The sequence below is a fragment of the Protopterus annectens genome, chromosome 7.part0 (genome assembly GCF_019279795.1).
Source record: "Protopterus annectens isolate FY-2018-M chromosome 7.part0, PAN1.0, whole genome shotgun sequence".
NCBI classification, from domain to species: Eukaryota; Metazoa; Chordata; order Ceratodontiformes; family Protopteridae; genus Protopterus; species Protopterus annectens.
In genome coordinates, this window is record NC_056739.1 from 228,836,153 (window position 1) to 228,860,640 (window position 24,488).

The 24,488-nt window shown below is 36.6% G+C and overlaps 1 protein-coding gene across 1 annotated transcript in view; it reads right to left on the minus strand.

Annotated features, from left to right (window-relative positions):
• Nucleotides 1-1,651: 1,651 nt before the first annotated feature.
• LOC122805915 (extracellular calcium-sensing receptor-like) overlaps nucleotides 1,652-24,488 on the minus strand; it is a 136,440-nt gene continuing 113,603 nt past the window's right edge. Inside the window, 1 exon segment of the mRNA XM_044076159.1 lies at nucleotides 1,652-1,963. Within this exon segment, the coding sequence (XP_043932094.1) occupies nucleotides 1,652-1,963 (312 nt within the window).

Here is a 24,488-nt window from a genome sequence, read left to right on the forward strand (position 1 = left end):
GGTGTTTTTGTACCCAGAGAGCTAAATCATTGTAACTTCACTAATATGAGGACTTTGTTGCTTATGGTTGTTAAACTGAAACATTGCTTAGATGGGTTGTCTTTATCTTATCTGATTATATGTGGGTATTAGGGTTACTTGGGTTTTCTTCCATATTCCTGTAGTAGGTGAATTGGTATTGCCAAAGTGTCCCAACTACCTGTATAAAAGAGTGTATAAATGTGCAGCCCTGACTTCTAAACCATCTAGATTTCTGCAGAGTTCAATTTTTCTTCTCTTTTTAGTTTTCTTGTCAATAAATGTTTTTTTTTTCTGTTAAAACAATGAGGCTAGATGTCCTCAAATAATGGCAGGAGTTTCAGACTTCGTATCCTTTCTAAGTGCTAAGCATTATTTATTACTCTAGCTAATTTATAAGTTTATAAGAGCAATATTTAAAATATGTCCATATTTTTGGGCCTCTCTCTAGATTTTTTGCTCCAAGATGTTGAGAGCCACACCTGTGATAGTCCATGCGCTGCCCAGAAAACATATCAATAGTTTGGTTGTGGCCGGCTGTGATAAAATGCTCCAACTTCCCTATGATCCCACAAAAGGCAAAAGCAATTTATTGATTAATAGCTGCCTGAATTTTCCAGTCTCACTAAAGAAAAGTGCATGTCACACAGCAGACCTTCATAATTTAGAATGCTAGATTTGCAAATAACCTTTGTGGATGGTATCTCAGGATAGGGATACTTTTTTGCTTAGCTACTTCTGGATGCCATTAATCAGTAGAGTGTTGCCCCCCCCCCCTGCCCCCACTGATTGGTGGCCATTTGAGTTCTGACTAGCTAATTACAACTGCTCCAAAGTAACTCTGCCTTATTATATTAAGGAACTTTCTCCTTACCATTGTTCTGCAAAAAGACTGTTGCCTTTCAGAACCTCCAACTGTTTTTTCTATGGATGGAAAAGGGTTTTTCATCCCTTTAAACTTAATATATCTAGTTTGAGGTCACCCAGCAGTGCAGAAAAGGGAAATCTACACTATTGTTAAAAGGTATTTTAGTGTAAATGCTATCATGTGGGGGTGTGGTGTGGTTTATAACCAGTTGCTTTCCCGGTGTGTGTTTTTTATGTTTGATAATTGTTTGAGTGAATGTATCTCCTAAAATGTGTCCTCCAGTTACTTGAAGCAAAGGAATTTGAAAATGACAAATCCTCATTCAGTGGATGTATATCTGATCTGCATCACAGATATATCTTCTTCATGAATACATTAGGACTGATCTAAAAATGCATAGAAATGATATGGAACAGGCTAAACATTCTTCTGTGTTATCCTCTTGGGGTGACATAGCCAGACTTCATGAAGAAAAGAGACCTCAGAAATAAGCATGCTGAATGTTATAAGAAATTGACCAAATTCCTGGATTTGATGGCAGTTCAGCTGATCTGCAGATAGGTGCCCCTGGATCTTAGATGCCGTGTTACTGCTTAATAAGACCCTTATCTTGAAAGGCTGACAAGCTTCACCAGATCTGCATCAGTAGTAATGGCACTGCTCTGCATAAACTGTATGCCCTACCGACTTGAAGGCATTGTTCCCTCATTGCCTGCCAATAGCAATGCATCTGTTTTACGGATTTGACTGCTAAGGTTCATCCATCTATTTAAGACTGAAATCTGTCTGTTCAGTATGGTCATCCTCCTCATCTTCATTCTCCAGCTCTTCAGTCTTGTCGTTCTTGTCCTTCTCATCCTCTAGCTCTTCAGTCAGGTCCTCATTTCCATTGTCCTCCTCCGCCTCCTCCAGGTCTTCAGTCTGGTCATCCTTGTCCTCATCCTTCACGTCCTCCTTCTCATATACCAGCTCTTCAGTCTGGTCGTCCTCACCCTTCTCCTCCAGTTCTCCAGTCTGGTTGTCCTCATCCTTCACCTCCTCATCCTCCAGATCTTCAGTCTGGTCTCCTTTTAGATCCTCCAGTGAGTCTCTTTCATGATCTTAATGTCTTCCTTTTCTCTAATGTCATCTTAGGTTTACCCTCCATTATCTACTTGTTTTTGTGCATTCTCTTGCACACATTATGCTCTGTGGGAGTGGCTAGAGCTAAAAATGCTTAGTGTTTGTGCTCCTAGTTATCTGCTATATGCCATATTCATTCATTTCCTAATCTACACAAATATTGTGACCACATTTTATTTATATAGGCAAAAAGAAGTTAGTTCCATCCCAATACTAAGTTTTGCCATGCATTCTTCTTGTTGATTGTGACTTGTCTGTCCTTTCTCTCTCACTGTCTCACTGTCAACCTCCCACACCTGACAAATAAGTATACAGATTCTACATAATCCATATTTTGCAATTTACACTGTGCTGTCAATGACTGACTCCAAAATTAGCTACTGCATAGCAACTCTGGTGCAGGAGCCATTTGTGGCATCCATGTTGACTAGCCAGCTATGAGTTGTTTTCCGTTTTTGCAACAGCAGCTGATGGGAGTCTGTTTTGCCTTCCTGCTCTCGCCCCAGCAAGGCTGATGAATGCCAATTGTCTTGGCACAGCACAGGGTCTAATGCTTACAAGTCAGAAACAGCTCTGTTTTAGCATTCCTCAGGGTTGGTCTGCTTTCCTCGCCTCAACATGGGTAAGCCAGTTTCACTCACTCCCATCCTTTGCACATGGTGCTAACTTTCTTCATATAAACTGGATTTAGTCCTTCTGTCATGGAGGTCTCTTTGCAATTTGACATATTTGTAATGTTTACTAAAGTCACATTTTTCAGATGTCCCTTTGGGAGATGACTTGTACTTTCTAATCACACAATCAAATTCACCAATGCAACAGTTCTTGGTTTCATCATCTGACTTTTTTCTGCATTTCTGTTTTTCTTTTACTGTCGTTCTGTTTTATTTTTATTTTATTTTTTTTGTACTGAGGATTTAAACAGTTGTGTTTAAAATTACTCTGGGTTAGTCAGGTGTAGTCGAATAGTTCAAGTTCTCCGAGGTTCTTCTACATTTTATAAGGCAAATGTCCACTTAAAGAACAGAAAGCTAAACATCTTTCTATAGCTTCTAAGGACCCACAGAATAAATGGCAACATTTCACTCAGGGTTGTTTAATGCTTTAATGACTTTAAAGCCTCCTCAAGGAGTTTATGCTCCAGCTTCTTCTTGGTCCTCTACTTTCCTTTTTTTTTCAATAATAATTCTTTATTATTTTTTCCTTTTCATTACACATCATTTCACAGGAGTATACACAGGTGATATTCGACTGATGAAACAACACTGTAATTAAAACATATTTACACTATTTACATGAATGCTTTCATAGTTTAATGGTATGAAAAGAAATATGAGTTGTTTTCTCCAGGATTAGTACCATCAAGTTAGTTAACTACTACCTAATGTTGTGATTTTGTGTATGTTGTAATTGTATCTTAAATTCAATGGTTTATGTAAGTATAATATTGAAAATTTGTTCCCAAAGTTTAAGGATATTGAGAGTTTTGTTTTGTTTATTTATTATGTATTTATGGGCTAATATATGTTTTATCACCAAGTTCCTAAAGTTCTTCCATGAGATTTTGGATGGGGTAAGCCAGTTGGTAGCTATGTAGAGTTTCATTAATAGGAAAATGTTAATGAGGATGATTGTTTGGTTTCTAGATAAATTATTTGGAGGGATATGTAATATCATAAATTCCAAAGTGAGAGTTGATGATTGATAGCCCATCTTTTTCAGTTGTACTTTCAGGGAGTTCCAAAGTTTGAATACACATTTACAGCTCTAGAACATATGCAAAAGGTCAACAGTTTCACCTTTACAATGTGGGAAAGTTGGGGAGTTTCTAGGGTTAAATTTATGCAAGCTAAGGCATGTATAATAAGCATTGTTATATATCATGAGTTGGGTAAATGCTAATTTTTGAAGGGATATGGATTTTACTGTTAGGTTAATTGCTTGTTTTATTTTGTGGTTCTCCACTGATGACATTTTTTCTCTCCAATAGTTAGATATGAGTATATGTTCTTGAAATTTCAGGTCTTTTATCAGCTTGTATGAGCATGTTATAAATGTGTTACTTTGTAGAAGAGTTTTTCATAGTAAACTACATTTCAACAAATCATCTTTATTGATGTCGATATTTTGAATGTAACTTATACACATTTCTTTAATCTGTCTCAGGATCAACAGGTATGACTTGGAGTGGCCCAATTGGCTTCTTATTTAATGACCGGGACAGTTTAGATATGGGTATAGATCTTGTAGTGTTATATTAATTATAAGTGGGAATCTTTTTAAGTTTAGTAACTGGTTATTCATTTTCAAGTTGGGGTTTTTGTGTATAGGTTGTAAAATCATCATGGGTTGAAGGAGATTTACTGATTTAAAAAGATTTTGTGTTAATGTTACAGAATTTTTAAGGGGTTCCATTAGATTATATGTTTTAATATTATAACTGCTTAGGAAAGTAATGATTTGGGATTTATATTCAGGCTTTCAATATGTTCAAAACATACTCTTATCCAATGTGGGGACAAAGTGTTTCCTAATGTATTGAAGTTTGCGATTCTTAAGATTCTATTGGCGTTTATGATTAAGTAGTAATTTTCAAAATTTGGTAAGTCTAAACCACCTTTGTCTTTCGGGGTCATAAGTTTATCATATGAGATTCTGCTTTTTTTTGGTTCCCATATAAATTTAGCGAATTCAGTGTAAATTTGCTCAAAGAATTTCTTGGGTATTAATAGCTGCGTGGACCTAAAGATATATAATAGTCTGGGTGAGATATTCATTTTAATAATCGAGACTTTAGCTAATGGTGGTAATTTCACATTTTTCCATCTCTTTAGGTCAATTAGAATGTGATCCCAGTTTTGTTTAATATTGTTTAAATAAAAATTTTTGTTATCTGTAGAAAATGTAATTCCTAGATATTTAATCTTTTCTTCAGTTTTTATTTGTCCTACCAATGGTAAAAGTGAGAAAGGTTTCGGAGTTTTTAAAGGGAAGATGTAGTTTTTTTTTAAGGTTTATTTTATAGTTTGATATTGATGTGAAGTCTTCAATAGCAGATAGTATTTTCTTGGTGTCTGTGGTTGGCGTTGTACAGTGTATGTTAAGATCATCAGCAAAAGCTGACAGGGGGATTTTTGTGTTGTATATTACTGGGGCATTATGGTATATATTTTGTTTGATGTTTAAGAATAGGGGTTCTAGATATAGGTTAAACAATAAAGGAGATAAAGGGCATCCTTGACGAGTGCCATTCCTGATTTGAATTCTATTAGACCACATTTTGTTTATATATAATGTTGTATAAGGGTTATTGTATAGTGTTTGTAGGGTCCGAATAAATTCTTGGGGTATATTGAAGTAGGGTAAGATTTGGAAAAAAAATTTTGTGTTGACTCTATCAAAGGCCTTATGGGCATCTATAATGAGTGCGTATATGTTTAGGTTGTTTAGGTTAGCATATGAAATTACCATGTGTAGTGTTAGTGTATTGTCGCTGGCTTGCCTGGATGTTAAAAAGCCAGATTCTTCACTAGAAATAATTATGTCCGTTATTTTTTTCAGTCCATTAGCCAGAATAGATGTTAGAAATTTTTGTATCAATATTGAGTAATGATATGGGTCTGTAACTATCCGGATTCTGAGGATCTGCCTTTTCATTGAGAATGAAAATCGTTTTGGATGCATTAAAGTGTATATCATTAATTTTATTGTTTATTATATAGTTTAATGTATGAGATAGAATTTGTGCAGTGATAAGATAAAATGTTTTATAAAACTCCGCTGTGAGGCCATCTGGGCCAGGAGATTTGTGTGATTTCAGTTTTTTGATAGTTGTTATTATTTCTTCAAAAGTTATTGGTTCTATTAATTCTTTTTGTAGTTTTTCATCAATTTTTGGGAAGTTAAGTTTTTGTAGGAAGTCTCTGCTATATTCATTTGTGGGTAGGGAATCTTGGTCTCCATAGATTTGTAAGTATATAACTTCAAAAATGTTAATATTATCTCCGTTTTTTGTATAATTCTTATTCTCATAGGTTATTTTAGAAATTTGAGAAGATGATTTAGATTGGTTAATGATCCTTGTTAGTGCTCGTGATGGTGTTTGTAAATGGTTAGCATATTTTGCAAGTATTTTAGTTTCGTGAAATGATAGGTTATTATTGTGAACCATAAAGAGGTCTTTTTGACATTTCAATAGTTCTGTTTCAGTTTGAGTGTTGTAGTCTTTGATTAAATCCTGTTCTAATGATTTAATTTTAGCCTCTAGTTGTTGTTCCTCTCTAAGTTGGGTTCTCTTATAATGAGAGGCTTTTTGGAGGAAAATACCTCTTATCTGAGCTTTTGTTGTCACCCATTCAATATCAGGAGGGTGTTGTTGTTTTGATAAATTGGCTAAGGATGTTTTAAGAGTAGTAACCAAACAATGTAGAAAATTGAAAAAAACACACCAAACAGCCAGTATATAGCAGCAAAGTCTCCTTTATCTCCACAAGACCTGGTAAATGGCTCACAATTCATTACAAAATAGTAACAGTCTTTAAATACAAATCAATTACATCAATTATTCTATTAATTATACAATTAAATTCAAAAAATGGAGGGAAAAAAGCATTCTTAAAAAAACATATTGTTATTTTTAAATACATGTTTTATAAGAGAACATCCCAATATTTCTTCTACAAAATTGCTCAAAATTATTATAAACTTCATGTATATTAATATATTAATAATTTATAATATATTCCATAATATAATTTCTTACATATTGTGAATTGTAGGATAAATATTATGATTATATTTAATAAATTCAATAGTGAATTAATTCCTCAGATACCTAATTCTAAGTTTAAACCAAAAGGCCTTAATGTGTTAAACTTCAAAATCATCCTTGTTTCAAGTTCTAATAGTTTGTCACAAATGTTGTCACCCTTTTTGCAATGAGGTTTGCCTAGTATACTAAATTTTAAACAATCTGTTTTTCCCTCATGTGTCTCAAAGAAGTGCTTGGCAACTGGACTAGATACATTTAGATTTTTAATGTCTCTTAAATGTTCTAAAATCCTCACTCTAACCATTCTTTTAGTTTTATTATAACAATTACACCCTAATATGTAAACAACACCACTGGATCTGCAATTGAAATAATGCATGGGGTTATGATTGATGTTATTAATGGATCTAATGTTGATAATTCTATCACAAATGCTACAAGAATTGCATCTAAATGAACCAACATTAGCAGCATGGTCTGTTCTTTTGATACAGAGATTATTATTTAATAGTTCCTTTAAATTCTTTCCCTTTTTAAATGAAAATGTGATTAAAAAGCTCACCTATGAGCTCATCCTCACTAACCAAATACCAAAATCTTTTTATTAAGGAAACGAATGTTTCAGAAAAAGCTGTGTATTTGGTTACAAAAAATATATTTTCCACATCATTATCTCTTTCAATCAACCCTGAAAATTGCTTATGAACCTTCCCAAGCCTTCAATGCTTATTCATGACACCATTCATGTTATCCAATAATAATTTTTTATCATAGCCCCTTTTATGCAGTCTCAAAAATACCTCATTTAATTCATGATTTAATTCAGATACCATACTGGTATGTTGATGTATTCTTTTAAATTCACCATAGGGCAAAGCTTTTAATAATAATCTTCACAAAATTCATAAATATCCAAGATAACCTTATGTTGAAAAATAATGTAGGATATATGAACTTTTGAAATAGCATCAAGTCCCCATCTAATGTTGATGTTAGTATATAATGATTTAACATCAATGGTTACCCAATAGTAGTCACCATCCCATGTTACCTTATGTACTTCATTTATTAACTCTTGGGTGTTACTAATATGAGCACTAACCCTACTGATGTAAATTTTGACAACATTTGTGACAAACTATTAGAACTTGAAACAAGGATGATTTTGAAGTTTAACACATTAAGGCCTTTTGGTTTAAACTTAGAATTAGGTATCTGAGGAATTAATTCACTATTGAATTTATTAAATATAATCATAATATTTATCCTACAATTCACAATATGTAAGAAATTATATTATGGAATATATTATAAATTATTAATATATTAATATACATGAAGTTTATAATAATTTTGAGCAATTTTGTAGAAGAAATATTGGGATGTTCTCTTATAAAACATGTATTTAAAAATAACAATATGTTTTCCTCCATTTTGAATTTAATTGTATAATTAATAGAATAATTGATGTAATTGATTTGTATTTAAAGACTGTTACTATTTTGTAATGAATTGTGACCCATTTACCAGGTCTTGTGGAGATAAAGGAGACTTTGCTGCTATATACTGGCTGTTTGATGTTTTAAGAGTATCCTGTACTTCCTGAATTATTTCCTTTTTATTTAAAAGATTGGGGTTCAGGGACCAATTGGATCCTCGATATAGTGTGTTGTTTTTGTTGGTCTTAGTAATGTTTAGGGTAATTTTACAGTGGTCCGACAAGTAGTGAGTATGTTAGGATACTGTGGGGTCTAGGTTAATTAGAGCTTCTGAAATTAGGAAAAAGTCAATTCTCAATCACATTTTATGGCAGTTGGAGTAAAACATGAAGTTTTTTCAGGTATTAGGTTATTTACCATATTTGAAGGGATCATAAAGATTAAAGTCATATTTAAGTTCACTTAATGCTAGAACTGCTTGCTTGTTGCATGATTTATGTGGACTTGATTTATCCTGTTTTAGGTTTTGATATGCATTCCAGTCCCCTCCTATGATTATGTAATGATTATTGTATTGATTTAAAATAGGATACAATGCAGTGAAGAAGGAGTGCTGGTTATTACAGGGTGCATATATATTGAGAAGTAAAATGGGCTTGTCATAATCAGGAGTTGAAAGGATTACATAACACCATCTACCTTCTTTATCTATTTTGGTTTCTAAAATTTTATCTTGGTATTGGTTCTTAAGGATTATGGCTAAAAAAAAAAAAAAGTAATTATTGATGAGAAAATCGCTAGCAAGTGTGAAAACTATCGTCAAACCACATACTTTCTTTCCTCATACCTCGTGAATGATACTTTTAAATATCACTAATGATAATAACAGTTTGCAGCTTCACATAATATATTACAGATGCTAAACTATACTACACTGCTAACTGACAGAAAAGCCCTATAATTTATTTAGACAAATTAAATTTACCCAAGTGACTGCATTTTCTATGTTAGAAACATAGGATTTATTATCACTCAGGTTAAACGTGATTCAGATAGTTGTGTCCTTTTTGGATTTTTGTGCAGACTTACTATGAGAGCCTATGGAAATTTATTCTCCCTTGTATGGAAGTAAAATGTTCCAAACTGCAAATTAGATAACCCATATACTAACAATAACACACCCACTAGTGCTGAAATCTTTAATCTGCAGAAAGCACTATTTTGTCACCATTACGTCAGGATTTTAATTTATCTGGTCAGTCAATATTTCTAAAGTAGCGAATCAGATAATTTAACACTGAATAAAATGTAATACTACACCAAATTGATATCAACAGTAGTGTATAAATAATACCTGAAGAATCAACTTTGAAACAGGCTACCTATTATATCATATGGAAGACCTAGTCAACTCTAGATACATAGATTTGCAAACAAAGTCACCACAGCCATAGAATAATGCTCTCTGCTGAACATTTCCCAAGGTACTTTATCATGTTAAAGTTCTTTTCCACACTGTATCTAGTGTCAGATCACTTAAACTCTCTTGGATCTAATTACATTCTGGATTTGAAACTAAAACCAGAGTAAGTTTGCATAGCCTCGGTGATAAAGAAAATATATATGTAAATGTATGCAGTGTTATAACAGGGCATAAAAAGGAACAAGGTTCTTCCCTGTTATAGTTAATAGGTGATGCATTAATGTTAGTAGGGCATTTATTTTCCTTTTTGTTTCTATCTATCTTACGCAATGCTACAATAATATTGAGAATGTTAAATTTAGATGGACTATGATCTCAAACTTCTAATTTCCTGGCATATAACCTTAAAGTTTCAAGGGTTTGAAGCCTGAAGAAATATCTATACACCCCTCCCTCTTAAACCCTATACTAAAGAGTCAGTGAAGTTTTGTAGAAGGGCTTACATTTTTTTTTTGTTTGGTGACCATAGATTTCTAAGCACTTGTTGTTAAACCTTCTTGAATTGATCTCTAAATGATTGCTTAACTACTTGTGACTATATTCTTGTATGTGCATAAGTTTTTAACTGCTACATAGTTACATTGTGTTCTCCAGGACTCAGTTTAAGATTGAACATCAGGAAATTAGCTGACAAACTTTGACTTTATGGGAGAGAGAAGTCACGTCAAGATCTATATAACACAATGCCACTCAAGATTTAAATAATACAGGGCAAAGGCAGTAAAACTGGTGGGATCAAGGACTCTTTGATCATCCGATCTCCAAAATTGAATATCCCTCCAAAGCAAGGTTAGAAACTATTAAAGGCAAGAATCTCCTGCCAAGGGGAGTAGAACCACTCACATACTAAGACTAGACGGGGAATGAATATACTCTATGAGTATGGTTGATAAACCAACCTTGAGACAACTAGTTATAGTTGATAAACATTTATATACTGTTTGAGACAAGTTTCTTAAATTGAGATCCCCGGCGATTAGTTAAGACCAATGCTGGTTAAAAATGGGTTATTCAAACTTGAACACTCCATAATAAATCTCATAAGAAGAGACTAGGGTTACAAAAGCAGTGTTTGGTAGGGAATGAGTGGGATAGGCTTTGTACAAATAGTTTTAGGTCATACAGGGCCATTAAGATTCTGTTTCCTCTTAAACATTAACACACAGGGTATCTCTATACTAATAATACAAAAAAATACAAAAAACAAAATTTGCCAGGCCCTGTTAAATTCCTGGTCCAGGAGATTAGTGGGTAGGCACAGGGAAGGGATGGGAATAAAATAATGCTTTCATAACATGTTTTTATTAAGAAATAAACACAATCCAATATATTTACACAAAGTGAAAGACTACTTACACAAAGTCAAAGCACTATAATGTGGGATTTGGATTCATGGAATATAAAAGGGCTCCAAAACAGCAGAAAAAGGAAACTGTTTCTTCACCTAGTCTTGCAGGCTAAGGCAAGCTTCATATTAAATCAAGAAACACATTTAACCAGTGAACAATGGTCAGAAATTAAAATGAAAAAATGGATAAGAGAAATTATAGCCTGTGAGGGCAAAACCAATAGTGCAGGAATAGCCATAATCATTAAGGTCCTCTACTTTCCTTAAAAAACCCAGGGAACAGGATTCCTCTGAGGAAGAGAGGGATTCAGATGAGGAATCCCTTGTTTCCTCCTCTTGGATTCCTTCTCTATTAGATTATTGATCTGTAGAAAAGGAATCTTCTAGTACTGATACTCCTTTTGAGGAAATTTTTTTTGGGGACACAATCGCTAGAATGATGGAGTTTTTTTTTTTTTTTTAATGGGATTATGCTAAGGTTTCTGTAGTACAGAAAAGGTATTATGAGCTCCTGAAGATGGATTCTCTCAGACTTTCTGCTGTTTCTCTTGATTTGTCTACCTTGTTGGATGCCTATTTTAATACTTCTAACACTCCAGACTCCCAGCCCCCTGCCCCCAAGAAACCTGACAGGTTTTAAAGGGTGCCTGAGGACTGTAAATTTCTTTTCAAGTGCCCTTCTGCTGACCCCTTGGTGGTGTCTGTGACTTCTGACAAGCCATCTCAATTGCTACCTTCCAAGTTAATGCCTTCTGATAAAGATAGAACCATGGGAAGGTTAGGGAAAAAGGTTTATACCTCCACTACTTCAGCTTTTAGGGCTGTCAATTCAGACTCATATGTCCAGGTACATATTGGCTGTTCTTTTTCAGGCCTGTCAGGTAATTTCTGATCTTCCATACTCTGAAGGAAAGATCTCTGCTCTATCCCTATTAGGTTCTTCCTCCTAGGTGGCTCGTCATTCCATCAAGTGTAGTTACGATGCAGTAAATGTTTCCTGTAGGGCTGCTGCTTTTGGGTCTGTGATGAGGAGATATTCTTTACTTTGGCTTCGACCTTTGCTTTATAATATTATGGCTAAGTTCTTGGATGCTTCTCTGGATCATAAACACATGTTTGATGAAGCTGCTGCTTTAAGTCTCTTCGGGATAAGGGAAAGGCCTTATAGGAACTTAAACAACACTCTGGATAGGCACATCAGTGAATTTCCGGACCACCATTTTAAGTTCACTGTTCTTAAGAAAATTAATTTTGATATTAGGGGTGGTCCTTGGCAGAACCAGCTGGAAATTGATGAACTTTTTTGGCAAATCTGCATTGCTGCCTACATGTACCCTGGTCTGAACGATTATGTCTCTATTAGTTGCATTCTAAAAAACCTTTCTTTGAAAAGGTGACATGGGTTTTAAATGTTTTTTAAATGTTTGTCTTTTATTTTACTTTACATTTTATATATAATTAAAAGTTATTTGCTTTTTGGTTGTTTGTATAGTAGTATTAGTTTCGGATTGGTATTAGCTGAAGTGCGTTATCTTGAATTAGTAGTTGTTTCCGGTTTTACTGTGTGGTTATTTTAATTGATTTTAATTACACCTTTTTAGCATAATTAATTGGTTTAGATGCATATAAATCTTGTTTTAAATTGTACTCATTTAATCATTTTTTTGTCTGAGGAAGGAGGGACATTGAGCTCTCCGAAAGCGTGTGCTAACACTATTAAATAATAATATTATCAAATAACCTTTTACGTTTAATTTGAGTGGGTCGCTTCCTAAAGCTTTGTTTTTTTGTTTATTTGGTTTGTTTTCTTGAGTTTTTGAGGTTTCGGAACTTAAACATGCTTTTGTTTCTCCTGTACCAAGTTTCAGAGAAATAATTACAATAAGCCAGCCTTTGTTTATAGGCAATCTCACCCCCCCCCCAGGTCAAGAAGGGTCAGAAGCAGGCTCCTCCTATCAAAGCTATTCAGACTTATGTGCCCCAGAAGTCTCCTTTTTTTTGAAAAACAGGTACTATCTGACTATCCTATTCTTCTCAGCCATGTTCTTCTTTCTCTTCGCCTTTCTCTCTCGCTGTTTAATTAAAGATTACTCAGGACTCCTGGATTCCGGATACCTGTCAAGGGTATTTCTTGGTTTGGAAATCTCTTCCCCATTTTATGGTAATTTCTCAGCCACCTCAGGAACAACTGCCCTCCTTTCCAGAAGTGCTTCTGGATATTTTGACTTGGGGTACTATTCAAGAAGTTACAGTTTCCCAAAGAGGGAGGGTTTTTTCCTCCAGAATGTTCCTCATACCCAGGAAAGAGGGTACTTAGAAACAAATTTTAGACATCTCTTATCTAAATATATTTCCAAAGGTTCCCACTTTTCAAATGTTGTCCCTCCAGACTTTGTTCCATCTTTTGCTTCCATGTGCTTATATGGTATCTTTGGATCTCAAGGATGCTTATCTTCATATCCCAATTCATTCCATTTTCAGTAATTGTTTAAGTTTCTCTGTCTCCTGTAATTTTCAGTTGTTCACTTTGCCTTTAGCCTTTCTACTGCCCCAAGGGTATTTACCAAATGCCTCACTCCTGTGATTGCTTTTTGCAGGCTACAGGGGATCCAAGTTTTTTCCTAACTGGATGACCTCGTATTTCAGTCATCCTCTCCAGAGACCTTATTGCAGAATCTCCCTGTGTTTCAATATATAAATTTCAAAGTCATTTCTGACTCCTTCTCAGGATCATGTCTTTCTAGGGTGCAGGTTCCAGACTCTGCCAATGCTGGCATCCCTGCCACTTCCCAAGACTCTAACTCTCATTCCTTCTTCCTCTGCTTCATTAACAGCAGGAGTTTCTGAGAGGTCTGGGGTTCATGGCCTCCATCACTCCTATGGTCCCTCTGGCCAAAGTCTACACGAGAACGTTTCAGTGGTTTCTGAAGTCAGTTTGGTGTCAACATGCTGTTCCCCTCAAATTTGTAGTTCCTCTTCTGAATTGTCTCAAGAAGGAACTTCAGTGGTGGATTTAACAGTTGTCTCTCAGTCCAGGGCTCCCCTTTCATCCACCTCTTTCCTCTAAGCAGTTGTTCGCAGATGCATCATACACGGGATGGGGGGAGCAGCATTTTGCTCCCCGAGGTGTAGGGGATCTGGACTCCACATCAACAGGAAGAACACATCAAGGCCAAAGAGATGAGAGCTCTTCTGCTGGCTCTTCAAGTTTTTCATCCTCTCTTCTCCCCAGGACCTCTCAAGGTGTTTACAGACAATACTACAGTAATGTGGTATGTAAACAAATGGGAGGGGGAGGCAAGATCCTATCATATTTGCCAATTGGCACTCCTAATGTGGGAATTGCTATTCAGTATCAATTGACTCTTCAGGCAGTTTACATTATCTCAAGTCAAAGCATTCTGGCAGATTCCCTACGAGTTCCATAACTTAATCCCATGAGTGGATGTTTCAAAGGGATATGTTTCTGGACATTGTCCACCAGTGGGGTACTCCTCAAATAGATCTTTTTGCCTCCTCTCCGAACAGACAACTTACTTTATTTTGTGCTAGACTCCCAGGTCATCTGTCTTGGATGGTGGATGCCATATCTTTTTCTTGAAAGGGGATGTGTCTTTATGCTTTCTCTCCCCTTCCTCTCATTCTGAAAGTCCTGTTAAAAATTCAAGAGGATGCTTCCAAAATCTTACTGGTAACTCCCTTTTGTCTGAGACAGCATTGGTTCCCTCTTCTGAATTTTGCCCGGGGCAATCATCACAGGTTACCTTACAGGGTGGACCTTCTCACACAAGACAAGGGATCTCTCATCCATCTCCACCTGTCCATTCTTCAGTTGACACTGTGGGTGATAGGATTTTCATTCCACACAGGCACCTTTTTTTCTGAGGGTATGCTTAGGGTCCTGCAGAGACCAGGAAACCCAATACTAGGAAATCCTACTTATCCAAATGAAAGAGGGTTTCTATTTGGTGTCTTTCTCATAACCTAAATCTACTTTCTGTGGATGTTTCTTTGGTTCTTTATCTGTGTGAACTGCTCAAAGCTGGGTTTGCTTATTCTTCTGTTAAGGCCAACTTATTAGCTATCTCTGCTTGTTTGCATTTATTACCACCTCTAGCTTCTAGACTTGAAGCCAAACAATTTCTTAAAGGCATCCTACATATTAGGCCTCCCAGGAAGCTTGTTAATCCTCCCTGGGATCTTAATTTTGTTTTGGAAAAATTGACCCAGGCACCTTTTGAGCCTGCAGTTTCAGCTTCCTTGGAACATTGCTCTTGGAATACTGCACTTTTGTTAGTCCTTAAATCATATTACCACCTCTAGCTTCTAGACTTGAAGCCAAACTATTTCTTAAAGGCATCCTATGTATTAGGCCTCCCAGGAAGCTTGTTACTCCTCCCTGGGATCTTAATTTGGTTTTGGAAAAATTGACCCAGGCTCCTTTTGAGCCCACAGCTTCAGGTACCTTGCAACATTGCTCTTGGAAGACTGCACTTTTGTTAGTCCTTAAATCTTCTCATAAATCTGATCAGCTGTTTATTTCCTTTCATCCTAGGTCTTTAGGATTGGCTATGTCCAAGCAAACGATTTCTTCTTGTATTTCTAAAGCTATTTCTTTTTGTTAATCCTTTCATGTTAAGAGCCTTCCTGCTTCTGCTACAGCTCATTCTACTAGAGTTATGACTTCTTCTGGCACTATTTTCAGGGGTTTGGATAGTAATTCTATTCCTGAGGCAGGTACCTGGACTTGTGTGTATACATTTACCAAGCACTACAAGTTGGAAGGAATCTTCAGAGCTAGAGCTGGTTTTGCTAGGGCCATCCTTAATGGCTTCCTAGAGAGCTCTCCTGATCATTTCTCTTCCCTCCCTCCTTCCTGAGCTTTTGCACTCTATTGTTATGAATACTGCAACAGTGAAATGGAAGGACATGGTAATATTTTACACAACTGCATTATAATGGTAGATGTCCTTCTCTTGACTGTTGCAGTATTCACTACTTCCCTCCATCTCCCAGTCCATTTCTCTTCTGGCTGTACTGATTACTTCTCTAATCCTTGGACTGGAGTTACTACCGGGGCCCTCAGTTTAGAGGTTGATATGTCCGGATGTCATCTTCATGCCCTATGCTACGCAAGGAGCATACGTGTAGTGCATGGCATACCTTAAAGGAATCTGAAGGTTTTGGTATATTGACCAGACATCACGTAGCCCTTGGCAGGGGAGATCCCTATTGTAATGACTACTGCAACAATGAAAAGAAGGACATTTACCATTATGGTAAGATTTTACACAACTGTACTTTCTCTTCAGACTATAAAACTGAAAAATTCAAAAAAAACAAGTGATGCAATTTCTGTCATGAAAGGAGTGTTCTTGCTACTCTTAAAATTGATTGAAGCATAAATTTTAGAACAGAAACCCAGTCTAACATACAAGTAACATTACTTGTAGGTGTTAAGAATAAATATTGGACACTTTGGAAGATATTGGCTTTTAAAATCTAAGAAACAGTAGCTCAAAGCAGGCAGTGTTCTTGCGACAGACTTTGTTCAGCAGGTGTGTACCGTTTAATTGTTGCTGCATCATCAGTCACTAGAATGGTATCTATGAGCACATTTTAATCTCCAGTTTTTCATGATTCAACTGGAGTTCCACAGACATCAAGGAGTACATTTTCAGTTTTGTAAGACTGTTTTAGGTTGTCTTTCTGTTCTACTTATCTGGCAATATTTGTATTCAGTGCATTTGAGATTTATGGGTACTGACTAATAGTTTCATTCCATTGTGCAGTTTTGCACAGTATGACAATATTGTACAAGCCATGTAAATTTTGGGTGCTATAAATCAATTGTCACATTTTATTTGAAATCTTTCCATCCTGTTGTTGAAGATGCTTGTGATTTGCACTAATCCTACATATGTTACAGCTTCAAGCAAACCAGATGAAGTGTTATACTGTGTGTGTTGAGGGAGGGGGTTGTATAGAGTCAAGAGTCCCTGTATCCTCCATGTTGGTGATTTGCATGCTACACCATAATCTCATGGGATTGTACAATATCAGAAAATTGAAAAGCTCAAACTTGAATCCATCATGGTAAACACAAAAAAGCTTAATTTGAAGTAATTCTCTATGAACCATGATTGAGGCTGAGGGTAGTATAGTTGATGAACTTTCCCTTTGTCTCTATGTGAGCTGAGGTGGGGGTGATAGAGATGACCCACCTCCAGATTAGGTTTATAGTGTTAATAAAAATGGATATTTTTAGCATGGTTTATTCTGAAGTCTGAACTACAGACAACATAAAATGCCACAAGATCAACTAGAGCAACATTTGGAAAAAAATGTGACTCTAAACATACTTGACATGTAACAAACGCATTAACAATAAAAGAATTAATGATGCAATAGCCCTAAAAATTCCATTACAGGTTACTATAAAACAATCTTGACCAAATTTAAACCCATAGTTGAGCACTGACTCCTTCAAAATTTGACACATGGGTTGTTATCCTACCATATAGTCCAAGTCAAGTAGTCAAGCTTTTGAATCTTTAAGTGCTAGCTTGGCCACAACAAGTATTCTCTGAGTAAGAAATGAGCTACTTTGTGTGGTTTTATGTTATAAACAAAACTGCAAACTGTCAGTGGACTAAATTAGATTTGTATCAAATGTTGCCTGCAAAGTTTCATCATATATTCTGAAGGCCAGAATATGTGTACCATGCGGTACACACTCAGTTAAGTTCTCTTGGAGAGCTTATTTACTTGTGAATTTCTTTGGACCATTTCAAGGCTGCTTGGTTGTCTGGTATAATAAATACATAATCTAGTCTGAATATAGGTATTATATGAATTGAACAGGCAATTTTCATCCTTACTGGTGAGATGTTTAGTGTATACCTAATTTGATTCATTACCACCTTATCATGTATTTCTGCATGCTTACTGAACGTGAAATCCGAAATTGGATGATGTCAGGATAATAAAATTTTATGTACTTCAGCTACTGTCTGTGACAGCAAAATACCTTCCTTAATGAGTTTGCCAAAAGACATATGTTACGTGTAGACTGTAGGCAAGTTGTTCCCCATTTACTAATGGCAGCCATCCAGTTTATTCCCAAGTTCCATTTTACAAAAAAATGATTTTACAGATCACAAAATACTTGTGGATTCAGTGGCATGCATCATGTGGTATTGTGAAAACTATTTGAGTAACATTGGCCCATGAGCAGAGTCTCTGACTCCACTTTCACTGGTATGTAATCTGAATATATTCCTTATACAACTGATCTGTCATCCATTCGTTAATGTGTCTAGTCCAGTATGGATTAATGTTGATTTAATTGTATTAATATTACAGAATGTTATAGGGTGTACTGTAGGTAAGAAGATATTTTTTTCCCTCTGGTCCAGGGTTGTACGTGTACTTTATGTTAGAATTAGTATGTTATTTTTACCTTCTGGTCCATTGTTTTATGGTGGGTTCTGACCCTGCCTTCTAGTTTGCCCTAACTCAGACCTGAGATTACAGTCTAGACTCCTGTTTTAAACTTTGCATTGTTTTGATACATTACACTCCATCTACTCTACTGCATTCTATGTATGTACTATAACTTATTCTATTGCATTCTATGTATGTACTATAACTTACAGTCAACATATGGTTAGCTGTCCTACTCAGCCTATTAACAGTGCCTGTGCTACTTTATAACTGTTACAGTACTACAGCCTTACAATTGATTTCTGTAGCCTCTCTCAGAAATAAGGGCATGCATAGAAGCTATTTTATTGTGTGTCTTTATGCAAGCTAATTATTTGTTAATTGCCATTACTGCTTGATACGTGCTAACCCTTTTCTCTCCTCTACATTTATCTTCTCTTTCTCCCCAAAGTACCCGCTTTCCACTGTGCTGTTCCTGATAGTCTCTAAGAGCCTACCTTCCTGGTTACAAAGGACCCTATCCATTTCAGTGGTCTTATCTAAACAGCCTTTTTTTTGGCCCTGCACCATCTCTCAAGGAAGCAAGAAAGTATGTGGTTGACTAAGTCCTGATTGTAGAACTGACTACTTTCTACTATTTGCTTCAGGGGTTATAAAGTAAGCTACGTGCCTGAACAGCCAGCAGCCTTTACTCCCACCTCATATCTACCCTCTATCCAACTAACTTCTTCTACTTCTTATGAACCCCTCTTTACTTGCTATCACTCCGTCCCTGGTTCTAAACCAGCTAGCTCCCTACATACTTAACTGCAATACTAGATCTTCCCACAAGGTGGCACCCTCATCCCAGCCCTTATCTCCTGATTTATCCTCCTGCATTTTCCTCTGTAATTACACTAATACCCCTTAGGGCTTAGACCTGCTCCTATTTTCTCACTCACCCTTTACTTCAACTATATACTCTCACCTGTTCTCTTTTTTAATATCATAGACTCCTGATATACCTCTGATCTTTCCCACTCCTGACTCACTTACTTACCTTCAGCTGTCAGCATTGCTGACAGTTTATTCTCTAGATTCTCCTTTACTTGTCTCTACCCGATCCGTTCACCCTGGGGACTCACTCCGCTCCCCTACCCTACCCTCAATTTCCACCCACCCCCCCAGGGGTCCTACTCTTGTACCATCTAACCACACCCTTTCCTGATTACACTAATCATAGCACCTCCCATTATTAATTAACAACAATTCTCTCTACTTTCACTTACCACTTCAAATCTCTCCTACCACACCCTATGCCTATTTCCTTACACACTTAACATACCTCCAAACCTATAACTAGAACTTACCAACTTACCCTGCCATATGCATACTCTATCCTCCTCAACCCTCTTACAGAGGTTACTCATACTTACACTTCTACCACCTCTAACTTTAGCTTAACTGCTAACCTCCTATGGACACCCAATATATCCACACATTCTCCACCCCAACACACTATCTACCTCTCCTTCTCTGCCTATTCTCACTAACCGTGTTAACATAACATCCACACCTAGCTATCTACCAGAAAAATTCCATAGGATTACCCACATTAGATATGACTTTCCCAAGCCCAGAAAGTCTTTAACTCTATATAAGTTCCCAAATATTAGACCTCAAACACTACGCCTCTTTTTGAAAGATGGTGACATTCATACAAACCCAGGCCCTATAACTACTACTACCACTCAACTCCACAACCCTGAGACCCATCCTATCCATTATTTTACTAAACCACTTAACTCACTGATATTAGCTCACCTCAACATACATAGCCTTAATAACAAAGTTACACAACTCCATGCTCTCATAGAAGTCTACTCCTTTGACATTCTTTGCTTAACAGAAACTTGGTTAAAACCTTCAAATAAAGACAAAGAAGTCATCCCACTCAGTTACAATATTTTGAGACTTGACTGCACAACCAAAAAGGGTGGCGGTATAGCTATCCTTTTTAAATCCAGCCTACAGATTACTACCTTCGACTATATACCACCTCAAGTCCCCAACACTGAAATTCTTATTACCAAGCTCAGGCCTATAGTTTCGGGCAGAGGGTGGGTCACTGAGAATATTTTGATTTGGCTAGAATTTGTCCTGAAACCCTATTTAGGGAAGATTAATAACATATTGAAAGATACAGGGCATTTTTTGGAACAGTTAGCCAAAGTGGAGAAACCTGAGGGTAAAAAACTGCTGATGGCCACATTGGATGTTAACAGCTTATTCACAGTTATTGAACATGACTATGGTATTAAAGCAGTGAGTGAGGTTATTGGTAACATGGGAGCCACGGGGCATATGAGACATACTGTGGAAAGTTTGCTCTCTCTGGTTCTATATAATAATGTCTTCATTGGTCCTGGATCATTGTATAGACAAGCACAAGGGGGGTAGCCATGGGCACCCCGTGTGCTAACACTTATGCAAACATAGTGTTATCTAAATGGGAGACCAAGGAGATTTTGAACAATCAGGCATGGTACCAACATATAGCCTTATATGTTAGGTTTGTAGACGATGTGTTTATTTTGTGGGATGGGGATTTGTCTACTTTTGAAAGCTTTTTAGCTTTTTTACATACAACAACCACGTTTTTGACTTTTAGTGCAAAAACATCATTTGATAAGATAGATTTTTTAGATGTTTGTGTTGAGCAGACTGAAGTGGGATTTACATCGAGACTCTACAGAAAGGAATGTTGGCAAAATACATTGCTGTCTTTTGACAGCATGCACCCCAGACATATCTTTCCTAATATTATAAAAAGCCAGGTGGGCAGGATTTCCAGGATATGTTCTGAGGATGCATGCTGTGAAGAAGAACTATATAAGTTAGAACAACACCTTGTAGGGAGAGGATATGGTAAACCTATGGTTGAAAATGTCATGAGGAACAACAAACAATATAGGGACACACAATATAAGCCATGGCTGAATAGGACTAATAGGGATAAACAGGAAGACACAGTGTCCATCGGTAATAAGGAAAGAAAAACAAGTTTGCTATTTACCTATGGAAGTAATATTAAGGACATTTGTCAGATAGTACACAATAATTGGAATATACTAACTAGTGATATTGGATTGAAAGACATAGTGGGTGAATGTCCTAAATTCAATTATAGAAGAAATAAGAATTTAAAAGAATTATTATGTAAGGAGGTACATTTAGACAAGACATTAGAGTTAAATTTGAGTGCAGGTACTCACCCATGTGGTAATTGCAAGGCCTGCATGTATATTAGGGGGGACATAGATTTTAAACACCCTGACATAAGTAAAACTTTTTATTTTAAGGGGAGGGCTACTTGTAGGACCAAGCACTTGGTCTATATGGCCAACTGTGAAAAATGTGCATGTTTTTATATTGGAATGACCAATAATATGTTAAAGGTTAGGGTCTTACAACACCTCAGTAATATTAGAAACTGTGATGTAAGTAACGCACTTTATAGACATATAAGCCTGAATCCCACACATAGTTTTAAATTTAGATGTATAGTTAATGTTAGGGTTAATGATAGGGGGGGGATGTCAAGCATAGAACTGCTTTGGCAGAATCTAAATGGATTGTAGATTTAAGAGCACATAGACCCCCAGGACTTAATGATATACTACCTATAAAACCCGCCCTAGAAAATAGGCGGGCATTTGTAAGCAAGTGATTGGATGATTTGTATTTTAAATATGGCTGTTTTTATTGTATTAAACTTGTGCCTGATGAAGGGCTATCCCAAAAGCGCTTACATCAAATAAATAGTGTTTTTTACTGGATTTATCTTGACAGTGTCCTACTACTTTGTGTTTTTTGGATTTATCAATTTTAGTACTTGGGACTTCAGTATAACGTTCCTTCTTTGTTTGGTAACTGTTACAGTACTACAGCCTTACAATTGATTTCTGTAGCCTCTCTCAGAAATAATGGCATGTATAGAAGCTATTTTATTAAGTGTGTCTTTATGCAAGCTAATTATTTGTTAATTGCCATTACTGCTTGATACGTGCTAACCCTTTTCTCTCCTCTGCATTTATCTTCTCTTTCTCCCCAAAGTACCCGCTTTCCACTGTGCTGTTCCTGATAGTCTCTAAGAGCCTACCTTCCTGGTTACAAAGGACCCTATCCATTTCAGCGGTCTTATCTAAACAGCCTTTTTTTTGGCCCTGCACCGTCTCTCAAGGAAGCAAGAAAGTATGTGGTTGACTAAGTCCTGATTGTAGAACTGACTACTTTCTACTATTTGCTTCAGGGGTTATAAAGTAAGCTACATGCCTGAACAGCCAGCAGCCTTTACTCCCACCTCATATCTACCCTCTATCCAACTAACTTCTTCTACTTCTTATGAACCCCTCTTTACTTGCTATCACTCCGTCCCTGGTTCTAAACCAGCTAGCTCCCTACATACTTAACTGCAATACTAGATCTTCCCACAAGGTGGCACCCTCATCCCAGCCCTTATCTCCTGATTTATCCTCCTGCATTTTCCTCTGTAATTACACTAATACCCCTTAGGTCTTAGACCTGCTCCTATTTTCTCACTCACCCTTTACTTCAACTATATACTCTCACCTGTACTCTTCTTTAATATCATAGACTCCTGATATACCTCTGATCTTTCCCACTCCTGACTCACTTACTTACCTTCAGCTGTCAGCATTGCTGACAGTTTATTCTCTAGATTCTCCTTTACTTGTCTCTACCCGATCCGTTCACCCTGGGGACTCACTCCGCTCCCCTACCCTACCCTCAATTTCCACCCACCCCCCAGGGGTCCTACTCTTGTACCATCTAACCACACCCTTTCCTGATTACACTAATCATAGCACCTCCCATTGTTAATTAACAACAATTCTCTCTACTTTCACTTACCACTTCAAATCTCTCCTACCACACCCTATGCCTATTTCCTTACACACTTAACATACCTCCAAACCTATAACTAGAACTTACCAACTTACCCTGCCATATGCATACTCTATCCTCCTCAACCCTCTTACAGAGGTTACTCATACTTACACTTCTACCACCTCTAACTTTAGCTTAACTGCTAACCTCCTATGAACACCCAATATATCCACACATTCTCCACCCCAACACACTATCTACCTCTCCTTCTCTACCTATTCTCACTAACCGTGTTAACATAACATCCACACCTAGCTATCTACCAGAAAAATTCCATAGGATTACCCACATTAGATATGACTTTCCCAAGCCCAGAAAGTCTTTAACTCTATATAAGTTCCCAAATATTAGACCTCAAACACTACGCCTCTTTTTGAAAGATGGTGACATTCATACAAACCCAGGCCCTATAACTACTACTACCACTCAACTCCACAACCCTGAGACCCATCCTATCCATTCTTTTACTAAACCACTTAACTCACTTATATTAGCTCACCTCAACATACATAGCCTTAATAACAACGTTACACAACTCCATGCTCTCATAGAAGTCTACTCCTTTGACATTCTTTGCTTAACAGAAACTTGGTTAAAACCTTCAACTAAAGACAATGAAGTCATCCCACCCAGTTACAATATTTTGAGACTTGACTGCACAACCAAAAAGGGTGGCGGTATAGCTATCCTTTTTAAATCCAGCTTACAGATTACTACCTTCGACTATATACCACCTCAAGTCCCCAACACTGAAATTCTTATTACCAAGCTTCAACTTAACAAATTCAAATCCATCTATATTATCTGTACCTATCTTCCTCCTGGTAATAACATTGCCACAATAGAGAAATTCCTCTGCTGGCTATCTCAAAAATCTGCCTCAAGAAACCATAATCCTACATGATTTTAACACTGATTGGAAGTGTTTGAGCAGTTGCCACCCTACAAGCCACATAAACCTTTTTGGTTTTTCACAAACCATTACCTCCCCTACCAGGATAAACAAGCCTAATAAGAAAGAAAGTACCTTAGATTGGATTCTCATA